Source organism: Trichomycterus rosablanca, chromosome 1 (genome assembly GCF_030014385.1).
Source record: "Trichomycterus rosablanca isolate fTriRos1 chromosome 1, fTriRos1.hap1, whole genome shotgun sequence".
Classification (NCBI taxonomy): Eukaryota; Metazoa; Chordata; class Actinopteri; order Siluriformes; family Trichomycteridae; genus Trichomycterus; species Trichomycterus rosablanca.
Genome location: NC_085988.1, coordinates 33,000,259 through 33,012,680, shown reverse-complemented (window position 1 = coordinate 33,012,680; position 12,422 = coordinate 33,000,259). Strand labels below are relative to the sequence as shown.

At 38.5% G+C, this 12,422-nt stretch overlaps 1 protein-coding gene across 1 annotated transcript in view; it reads left to right on the top strand.

Moving 5' to 3' along the window:
* Positions 1 to 12,422, top strand: part of cpne8 (copine VIII) — a 91,239-nt gene that overhangs the window by 49,315 nt on the left and 29,502 nt on the right. The window contains exons 5-6 of the mRNA XM_063001864.1: positions 99 to 138; positions 7,465 to 7,541. Coding sequence (XP_062857934.1) covers positions 99 to 138; positions 7,465 to 7,541 — 117 coding nt within the window. The remainder of the gene's footprint in view (positions 1 to 98; positions 139 to 7,464; positions 7,542 to 12,422) is intronic.

Here is a 12,422-nt window from a genome sequence, read left to right as displayed (position 1 = left end):
GCACTGATAGGTGGGGGAGATTGTTCTGTGTTATATTGATAAACTAGAATATTCTGCACATGAGTGCCTTTGACTGAGTTTCTTGTCTTTCTCTGCAGGTATGACCTCGACTCAAAGAGTGAAAACCTCTCCAAACATGTAAGTGTGTGTAAGTGTGTGATGCTGAATTATACTGTGTGTGGGTGTGTGTGTGTGTGTGTTTTGGATCATGTCTTTGTGATGCTGTTGAATGTCCATGATTGTCTTTTTTATTGTCAGACACTGAGTGGTCAATGAATATAAATGAAGATGCAGCAGATTTCTAGGATTTACTGGGTCATAAATTGGGCTCACTTAAATTCCCTGAATACATCTGAAGGATTGATGAAGGACTCATTAAAATAAAAAAGCTGTTTTTTCTATTCTATTGTCCTTGTTTGATTAAGCTTTGTTTTGTCCTAAAGCTTTTAAATCAACCATGGATTATGATGGTGCAGGACAACATATTGTCAGATGTTGATAGTTTCTGATCAACAGTGCTATAGGCTCTTTTTTCTCCCCAGAGTGTAAATGGCATTGACTAACTGAGAATTTTTCACTATTTAAATAATGACTTAACATCTGCATGTCTTAAGGGGAAAAAGCTGGATGAAGAAGAACATTTGTATTTATTTCACATACATATACACTGATCAGCCATAACATTAAAACCACCTCCTTGTTTCTACACTTACTGTCCATTTTATCAGCTCCACTTACCATATAGGAGCACTTTGTAGTTCTACAATTACTGACTGTAGTCCATCTGTTTCTCTGCATGCTTTGTTAGCCTGCTTTCACCCTGTTTTTCAATGGTCAGGGCCACCACAGAGCAGATATTATTTAGGTGGTGGATCATTCTCAGCACTGCAGTGACACTGACATGGTGGTGGTGTGTTAGTGTGTGTTGTGCTGGTATGAGTGGATCTGACACAACAATGCTGATGGAGTTTTTAAATACTGTGTCCACTCACTGTCCACTCTATTAGACACTCTTACCTAGTTGGTCCACCTTGTAGATGTAAAGTCAGAGATGATCGCTCATCTATTGCTGCTGTTTGAGTTGGTCATCTTCTAGACCTTCATGAGTGGTCACAGGACGCTGCCCATGGGGCGCTGTTGGCTGGATATTTTTGGTTGGTGGACTATTCTCAGTGCAGTGACAGTAACAGTTAAAAACTCCATCAACGCTGCTGTGTCTTATCCACTAATACCAGCACAACACACACTAACACACCACCACCAAGTCAGTGTCACTGCAGTGCTGAGAATAAGCCACCACCCAAATAATACCTGCTCTGTGGTGGTCCTGACCATTGAAGACCATTGTACTTGAATTAATGGTTAAAATGGTACTGCAAAAGTCACTCACTCACTTTCTTAACCGCTTATACAATTAGGGTTGCGGGGCGCCAGTCCATCGCACACACACACATTTACAATTGAGAACATGCAAACTCCGCACAGCAAGGACCCGGACCACCACCCCGCCTGGGGATCGAACCCAGGACCTTCTTGCTGTGAGGCGACAGTGCTACCCACCGAGCCACCGCAGAGTACTTACTGCAAAACATTTAGGGTTGGTTTCCCAGACAGGGATTAAGGCTAGTCCAGGACTACATTTTGCTTTAAATGGAGAATCTCCATTCAAAATGCTGTGTAGTAGGACTAGGCTTAATCCCTGTCTGTGAAACCAACCCTTAGAGTAACATGTTGAAATAGGCATGTTATTATGACAGAATAGTTGCATATTTTGTGATTATTAGCCTAAGCAGTAAGATTGAGGTTGAAGTTGTTTAATGTGTATTGAGGTCTGACAGGGCTGTGGGTTTGCCAGTACTAACGTAAGTTCATGTTTATATTAGTTAATTGTTATTTGCAATATGATTATTCTTTTTGTCCATTCCACAGTCCTGTCTTTTGTATATCTATCTGTGCAACAAGCTAGTTTTAAATCCCTCAGAGTATGATACACTCGCTTATATGCAATGGAACTACAAGGAGACTCTGGGGATACACTGATGCAGAATGTAGTAGAAAATAACATAAGGCATAAAAAACCATCGCTCAGTCAGCAGGCTAAGTATTTTAGTGGTCTTGTATGACCTGCCAGTAAAGCAGTGTTTTAATTAGCTGCATGGTCCATAAATTCAAAAGCATTTACTGGTTCAAGCCAAAGCCCTACATTACCATAGAGCCTATGGGACCTGAGGCAACAGCTTGTAAAGTTGGTCCTATTTAGAAACTGGTTTCTGGTCATTGGCTGTGTGAGGTTTTTTTTGCATTTTGTTTTTAAGTTTGTCCTTAAAAGCTGTCTTCCTGTAGTGCTTAAATTTTTTGCCCAATTATTTGAATACCCATGCATAGAGGTTGAGTAGTATGACTTCAGTATTTTTGGATTCATGTGTACTGTTTGTCTTTTTGTTCTTTAGAATGCTCCTCTTGTGGTTTAACTTTTGATCTACTTTTACTTATTTTTTCACTTTCCATTTTCTTTTTAAATTAGATAGATTCAACTTTATTGTCATTGCTCAGTACAGGTACAAGGCAATGAAATGTAGTTAGCATCTACCAGAAGTGCAAATAGTAGCATTGTGCAAAAAAACAGAGAATATTAGTAACATATACCTATGATTAATATGAATATAAAGTTATAACTAACTATAGCTATTTACATATATGAAATTATATCTAGGTACATAGTACTATATACATAATAGCAATAATAACAATAAGCATATTAATAAAAAAATTAATATGTATTATAATAATAACAGTAATAATAATAATAAGGATTAGTTAGGTATATATTAGTAATAACAATACTAGTAATAAAGGATGAGTAAATAGTTACTATACAGCTGTAACTATAACTATGGTGGATGGTGAAAAAAATATATAACTATACATATATAATAATAATATAATATATAATAATATATATATTATATATATACAGTATATAATATATATATAATAATATATATATATAATAATATATATAATAATATATAATAATAATATAATAACATATAATATAATAATAATGATTAGTTTTGTGACTTTCTTTGGATTTATATACTATTTTTGGACTATCTGTGTAGGCTGCTCTTTAAGTTGCCATTTCCTTGGTGCGCCAGATACCTGGGTGTCTACACAGACTTGATTGTCTAGGGGAGTTGACCGAACAGCCTAGCTATTGGGAGGTGCTCTTGTCAGTTAGCTTTCAGTGCTGGTCCGAAGTCTGAATACTAATATGCTTCTCTAGTTTTGCCTTAATGAGTCACTACAAGTAGCATGAGTTGGTCCCAGCAGCCCATTCAGGTTACACAGGTAGTCCAGCTCCTCCAGAATGGCACATCCATGTGTGCTGTTGCAAGAAGGTTTGCTGTTTTTCCCAGGACATTTTTAAGAGCATGGAAGAGATATTATGACACAGGCCGTTACACAAGGAGAGCAGGACAGTGCACTCTCACCTTTGTGTGAAAAGAAACAGAAGGAGCCCTGCCAAAGCCCTACAAACTGATCTCCAGCAAGCTACTTGTGTGCAAATTTCTGATAAAACTATCAGAATCAGACACCATGAGGCACCCCATTTACAGATGAGAGCCGGATTACTCTGAGCACATGTGACAGATGTGAAAGAGTTTGGAGATGCTGTGGTGAATGTTATGCTGCCTGCAACATTATCAAGCATGAGGTGGTGGGTCAGTGATGGTCTGGGGAGGCATATCCTTGGAGGGTTGCACAAAACTTTATGTGATAGCCAACGGTACCCTGACTGCTGTTAGATACCGAAATGAAATCCTTACACTGGTGCAATGGGCCCTGGGTTCCTCCTGGTGCAGGACAAAACACGGCCTCATGTGGCCAGAGTGTGTAGGCAGTTCCATTGATGATGAAGGCATTGATACCATTGACTGACCCTTACATTCCCCATACCTGAATACAATAAAGAACCTCTGTGACTTTATGTATCAGTGCATCTAACGCCACCAAGTAGCACCACAAACTGTCCAGGAGTTTACTGAGTGCATACAGGCATGTGGGGCCATACACACTACTGAGTCACATTATGAGTTGCCATGATGAAATTCATGCAGACTGGATCAGCCTGTGATTTCAATTTTTTTATTTGATTTTCAGCGTGATTTTGAATCCAGGTCTCAGTGGGTTGATGATTTAGTTTTTCAATGACTGTTGTTATGTCATTTTGCTTTTTTGCAAATTACACAATTCATATCAGTAAGGAATTTTAACTTGAGTCTTTCATACATCAAAATCCGATGTGTGACTTAAGTGCTCCCCTAATTTTGAGTGGTGTATTTCATAATCTTGTGAAAAAACCTTTCCCAAAGAGTGGATAGTTTCTGTTTCCATATTTCTGCTCAAACTTCCATCCAGTCAAATAGCATTTGCAGCGTGGTTTAAATAACAGGCACTAGAGATGCTTTGTAAGATGTTATGTGCGTGGTTGGAGGGACTGAGGCACATAATAAACCTTAATCTGTTTTTATTGTTTCTGAAAATAACACACTTGTGTCTAGAGCAATACTCAATAACATCCACATCTCTATATTGCGGTGTTGCAGAACTATAAAGCTTGCTCTCTCAGTGCTGTTTTTGTTCTGAGTGAAGTGTGTCCCTAGGGAGAGTAGATTTACCTGCCAAGCTTTTTGTCTTCTCAGTGGAGCAGAACTCCGGGCATTACGAGCTGACTCAGTGGAAATAATTGCAGAGGCTTCTACATTCTGCTGTTACACATCCGCAATCAAAGGCGAAAGCGCTTCATCAGTTGTTAGAAAGATTAGTTTAATGAAGCAGCGATCTCAAATAATTATCTAGATGAATGGTAACATTAGCATCTCAGAGTCCCATGTGAGTGGCACTTAATCACAAATGCCAAGAAAGTAGTGTGATTCAGCCTTCTGCCAAGTAATGCAAGGTATGTATAGGGCTAGATGGACTAGAATCCTAGAGTATATGTGTTTTAGCCTCACCAATTATTAAGAGGTGTATTTTTATAATAAATTATGTGCTTCCAAATGTGTGGAAGAAAACCTGAGGGCTCTTTTGTTCATCAGCATGTGCACTAAATGAGGTCAACAAGTGCATAATTGGTGAGTCTGGTGTGAAGGAACACCACTAAAAATCTTGTAAAAACACTCACCCAAATGAATAGAGCCTGTTGTCAATACAAATGATGATCCATGTTGAAGCCTATGATGTTGGATGGATGTCCAACAAGCACATTTTGACTATCCACATCCTGTCGCATAGGACATGGTCTTTGTCATGTATGTTGACCATCTCACTGTATACTTTTTGTATCTCAAACATGTTTGGGCCCCATAAAATCATTTATGCCAGCTTATTCAGTTTTGATCCAAGTAGGGTGGCCAGCTGTCCGGCTTTAGGTCGGACAGTCCGGGTTTTCAGCTGCCAGTCCGCTGCCCATGCAACGCTAGGACGGACACTTAAAAATCCTCCTTTTGGAGTAAGCTGGTTACATTTTAGATCAATATTATCTGTCATTGGCTCAGGTACATGTCAAAACAAATGCTTTGTATTTCATTGGTTTAACAGCCTCATGTATCTATAAACTAAAAATGTTTGAGGTTTCGCTTTAGTTTAAATTACTGAACGAATATTTAGTGGCATTACAATTGTTTCCGAGATCTGTGTTGCATGGAGTCAACTTCTGGCACCTCTGAACAGGTATTCCAGTCCAGGATGATTAGACGACATTCCACAGTTCTTCTGCAATTTTGGGTTTTGCCTCAAAAGAACGCATTTCAGATATCAGAACACAAGTTCTCTCTGGGATTGAGGTCATGGGATTGGGCTGGTCACTCTATTACCTCAATCTTGTTTGTCTGTAACCAAGATGTTTTGGGTCATTGTCATGTTGAAACACCCATTTTAAGGACATTTCTTCTTCGACATAGGGCAACATGATCTCCTCAAGTATTCTGATATATTTAAATTGATCCATGATCCCTCGTATGTGATAAATAGGTGTAACACCATGGTATGAGAAACATCCCATATCATCATTTTGTGCCACCATGCTTTACTGTCTTCACAGTGTACTTTGGCTTGAATTCAGTGCTCAAGGGGCGTCAGACATACTGTCTACTGCCACTAGACCAAAAAAATACAATTTTGCTTTCACCAGTCCACAAAATGAGCCATTTCTCTTTGGACCAGTCAATGTGTTCCTTGGCAGATTTGAACCCATTCAGGACACGTCTTTTTCTTAACAACGGGACTTTGCAAGGAGTTCTTGCTGGTAAATTGGCTTCACTTAATCATCTTCTGTACTCACTGGTAACTTCAGATGTTCCTTGATCTTTCTGGAGGTGATCACTGGCTTAACCTTTGCCATTTTGGCTATTCTTTGATCCAATTGAACAGTAGTTCCACGCTTCCTTCCGTATCTTTCAGGTTTTGGTCGTCACTTCAAGGCATTTGAGATCATTTTAGCTGAGCAGGCTATAATTTGCTGCACTTCTCTGTATGTTTTTTCCCTCTACTATCAACTTTTTAATCAAAGTACTCAGAACTTCAGAACAATGTCTGGAACAACCCATTTTACCCAGTATTTCAAAAGGAAATGTGCTATGACCAACCTGTGCAACATTTGCCAACCCTCCTACCTTAAATAAGGGCCAAAATTGACACCCGTTCTTCTGCAGAATGAATGACTTCACCAACTGAACTCCTCACTGCTATTATTTTGAACAACCCCCTTTCAATCAATGCTTCGATTACTCAGAATGAGCAGCATGCATGTCCTAATTGTTGGGTTTGTTTTCATTACTCTACTACACTTTCAAGTAAAATTTTTGCTATGTGGAAAAATCTTTTCTACTAAAAACAGAGATTAATCAGGTCAATGGTGTTGGACTGCTATTTTTTTGAACACCACTGTATTAGGCAGCAAGTGAACATTTCTCCTCAAAGTTGATGTGTTAGAAGCAGGAAAAATGGGCAAGTGTAAGGATTTGAGCCAGTTCGACAAGAGCCAAATTGTGATGACTGGGTCAAAGCATCTCCAAAACTGCAGCTCTTGTGGGGTGTTCCCGGTCTGCAGTGGCCAGTATCGATCAAAAGTGGTCCAAGGAAGGAACAGTGGTAAACCGGCGACAGGGTCATGGGCAGCCAAGGCTCATTGATGCATGTGGTGAGCGATCCAACAGACGAGCTACTGTAGCTCAAACTGCTGAAGAAGTTAGTGCTGGTTCTGATAGAAAGGTGTCAGAATACACAGTGCATCACAGTTTGCGTATGGGGCAGCATAGCCGCAGACCAGTCAGTTAGGAAGGTGGTCATAATGTTATGCCTAATCGTGTATGACCCCCCATGGTCCAAACTTATGGACACATCCTGATCTGATCATGTGTCTTTGTGTGTGTGTGTGTGGCTGTGTGTCCATACTTTCAGGACTTTTTGGGTCAAATATACTGTACTCTGGGAGAAGTGGTTGGCTCTCCTGGCAGTCGTATGGAGAGACCACTCATGTGAGTATTGCTTTTAAGTTCTCACTCCAGCACTTCCATTTCTCTTTCCTTTCAAATCTGAGATCACATCCTCCAGGCAATGTGTCTGACTCTGATGTCATTCTTTCTGAGCTAAAATTTCATCCTAATCAGACATTGTTTGTACCCTGAATTTTTTATGTGGTAATGCATGAGTCAGGGCATTCTGACTTACTTTGACTCATTTATTCATTAACTGATTTATTTATAATTCAGCAACAAGAAAACACATTCTTTACTGTCATAAAATCTCATTTACGCAACGGTCTAAAAAAGATCTCCGTTCATCTAATTATCACACCAGTACTATGGGGATATCCATTCATTTATGTACATAGATATGTATTTATTAATTTATTTAGCTAGATAGTTAGTAGGGTGGTGTAAAATTAATATATTCGAGAATTACTACATGCATTTAAAATAATAATATTCTAGCATTTTGTTTTACTTTATCTACCATTGTAACATTTACCAAAGACAATAATTGCCATGCTTCTCTGTACTAATGAGTGAATAAAAGCATGTAAAATAATATGAACTATCTAAGCTAAACTACACATTTTTATAATTGTTTATAATTAATAGCCCACTAAGAATATGAAGTTGTATACTGATAAAGGATATAGATTATAGACATGGATATAGAAATTAGTATATTTCCCATAGTATTTTTTTTTTCAATAACTAGCTCAAACTACAGTCTCTATGATTAATACAATGTAATATTTATTTGAGTGAAACATTGTTAAAAGCATACACAATTTATGTCTTGCATTTTACTGACCACCACTAAACTGGCCATAGACTTACGTACTATGAGTTTTGAGTAAATGGTTGCTCCACTATTATTTAAGCAAAATATATATTGTCAATGTTATTCACACCATAACATTAAAACCACCTCCTTGTTTCTACACTCACTGTCCATTTTATCAGCTCCACTTACCATATAGAAGCACTTTGTAGTTCTACAATTACTGACTGTAGTCCATCTGTTTCTCTACATGCTTGGTTAGCCCTGTTTCATGCTGTCCTTCAATGGTCAGGACTCTCCCAGGACCACTACAGAGTAGGTATTATTTGGGTGGTGGATCATTCTCAGCACTGCAGTGACACTGACATGTTGGTGGTGTGTTAGTGTGTGTTGTGCTGGTATGAGTGGATACGACACAGCAGTGCTGATGGAGTTTTTAACACCTCACTGTCACTGCTGGAATGAGAATAGTGCACCAACCAAAAACATCCAGCCAACAGCGCCCTGTGGGCATCGTCCTGTGACCACTGATGAAGGTCTAGAAGATGACCAACTTAAACAGAAGCAATAGATGAGAGATCGTCTCTAACTTTACATCTACAAGGTGGACCAACTAGGTAGGAGTGTCTAAGAGAGTGGGCACGGTATTTAAAAACTCCAGCAGCGCTGCTGTGTCTTATCCACTCATACCAGCACAACACACACTAACACACCACCACCATGTCATTGTCACTGCAGTGCCGAGAATGATCCACCATCCAAATAATACCTGCTCTGTGGTGGTCCTATGGGGGTCCTGTCCATTAAAGAACAGGGTGAAAGCAGGTAAAAAAAGGTATGTAGAGAAATAGATGGACTACAGTTAGTAATTGTAGAACTACAAAGTGCTTCTATATGGTAAGTGGAGCTGATAAAATGGACAGTGAGTGTAGAAACCAGGAGGTGTTTTTAATGTTATGGCTGATTAGTGTATTATGCTGTATAGATGCATTAGATAGAGTTTAGTTTAAAAGATCCTGGAGTGTTTCTGTAAACTACAGGAACCAAATTTATATCCATGCTCATATCCATATCCATATCCATACTCAACAATTTCCAGTTTGTTTATCACATCCAACTTGATTAGAACATGACTGTTTTTATTTATTTCATTTAGTTTAGCACAGTCTAAAGTCACTCCTGCAGACCATATTGAAAGTGGTTGTGAATTGTGTATGCATGTAGGCTTCGTATTAAAGATAAACCACAAAGGTCTGATCACTTCAGTAGCTCAGAATTAGAAGCACTAAGTCATGATGTCACGAATGGGGGCTAAGGCGAGACAGAAGGGGCGGACACACACGCAGAGATGCAAACAAACTAAGAATTTATTAGAAACATAGCTAGTAACGAGAACTAAACACAACCTGGAGCTTAGGAGCATGGCTAAACTGGCGCTTAGGAGCATGGCTAAACTGGCGCTTAGGAGCATGGCTAAACTGGCGCTTAGGAGCATGGCTAAACTGGCGCTTAGGAGCATGGCTAAACTGCCGCTTAGGAGCATGGCTAAACAGGCGCTAGGAACATGGCTAAACAGGCGCTAGGAACATGGCTAAACAGGCGCTAGGAACATGGCTAAACAAGAGCTAGGAACATGGCTAAACAAGAGCTAGGAACATGGCTTAACATGACCAGAGCCACACGGAGCCACACGGAGCCACACGGAGCCACACGGAGCCACACGGAGCCACACCAAAATAGAAGTCCAATAGTGCCCAAAGTCTGCACAAAAGCTGCCTCCTTAAATAAGGAGCAGCTGGAGATAATTAGTCCACATGAACCAATCAGGGTGTGGCATGAGACAGAGTGTGTGCTGGTGAGGGGCGTGGCACACAGGAGCACACAGAGGGTTCAAGTGTGACACATGAAGAGGCATCTCTGATTTTCTCTACCTCTCCGAGTCTTACTGCCTTACTCTCATTCTCAAGAGGTGCATGTGTGAGTTGTGAGATAATTTAAGAGAGTGCTTCCTCTGTGCTTGAACCAAATGAGGTAGTGCATATCCAAACCAAATTACAGGGCTTCAATTATTTAGTTTAGGGCTTCGGTTCAACCCATTTTATCATCCACATATTCCAGACAACTACTTAGCAAAATTGAAACAACCACTCAAAGAAGGGCCTAACTTGTCTAATCATTTTTTAAAGTCTTTTTTTTGCTGGTGTTGTGCCAGTGTTCTGCCACCCAAAACAGTGCACAGAATCTACTGGAATATTTTAACTTTTAAGGGTACCAATTCAAGTGGTAGATCTTGCAAAGAAAAATATTTTCTGTTGAAGCTCTATCATTTTGGACACATTATGTAAAGAACCAGTTCATTGGAATAGTCAGTTGTGCTTGGAAGAGATGAAGGTGAAAGAGGACGGGCAGCAAGAAACAAATAAAAAGAACAATGAACAAGTCATTTAGAAGCCTGAAGACCCAAACTGAAGACAGCATATTGGGGAGAAACACTATCCATATGACCTCCAGAAGTCTGAATCGACTTGATGGCTCTTAAAAATAATAATCACAAAAAGAAACATTTTCAGACTTAAAATGCAGCTTGATTTAATGTATGAAATGAAAACTAGCTTGATTTAATGTAACACATTACCTTGTCAATTTAATAATGTAGTTAATAGTCAACACTTTTACTGAAATATTTGTGTATAAGCTGTTTTAATGACTTAGCAAGAATAAACTGCACATCTCTGTGTACATTATTATAGTGTAGTAAAAGATATTAAATCAAAGAATCAATTAAAACAACTCAGATATTAGGCAAACACAAATAATTTCTGAAAACAACTCCTGAACAAAGTTTCACTACCGTCTTGTAGTCTTAGAAGAATATGGGTTTGGCTTAAATTCTTAGTGATATGTGTGGTGTAAATCTAACAGCAACAAGATAACACCACCCCCACTGTAAAATGTGGTGGTGGTAGCAGCATGTTATATGATGACTTTAAGCAGCTGGTACTGAAACCTTGTCAGAATTTATGAAAAAATGAATACTAAACAATACAAAAATGCTTTGGAAAAAAGCCCTTTACCCTCCATACGAATGATTACATTGGGGTGGCAGCTTGTTTTTGGCATGACAAGAAAGCACTTAAATGACCATTTGAATGGCTGAAAATAAAGAAAATTGATGTCCCCAGTGGCCCAGTGAAGGTCCTAATCTTATTCCTTATCCCTTTACAAATAATATGATGGAACTTGTTCTACGAGGGATCTTCAAAAAGTTTCTGCACTTTTATATTTTTGTTGGAAACAGTGAGGGTGAGAGGAGTAGTAATTGGTCGTGTCTGAGAGACTGAGAGCTTATAGTCTGGATTTGGTGCCATCTGATTTCCCCCTTTTTGGACCACTCAAAGAAGCTTTAGGGGAAAAAGATTTTCATGTAATGATGATGTGAAAGCAGCTGTGCATCAGTGGCTACACGCTCAACCAAAAATATTTTTTGTTGATGGCACTTAGGTAGTAGGATAATATAAAATTAATATATTCGAGAATTACATGCATTTAAAATAATAATATTTCATCATTTTGTTTTACTTTTCTCTATCTACCAATACATCGTTTACCTTAAACAGTGATTGCAAATGCTTTCCTGTACTTATGAGTAAATAAAAGTTAATGGTAATTATCTAAGCTAAGCTACAAATTTTTATAACTGTCAGTAGCCCACTAAGAATATGAAGTTGTATACTAATATAAGATATAGGATATAGGTTATAGACATATAGGATATAGATATAAGATATAGGATATAGGTTATAGACATATAGGATATAGGATAGAGATATTAAAACATTTTCCAGAGTATCTATTGACATTTATTTTTTAAATAACTAGCTAAAACTACAGTCTTTATGATTTAATACAACATAATATTTATTTGAGTGAAACATTGTTAAAAACATACACAATTTATATCTTGCATTTTAATGACCACCAATAAACTGGATATAGACTTATATACCAAAATATTTTTTGTTGATGGCACTAAAAAGTTGGTACGACGCTGGAAAAAATGCATCAGAAGGTGACTGTGTAGAAAAGTGATGTCATTTGTTTTTGAA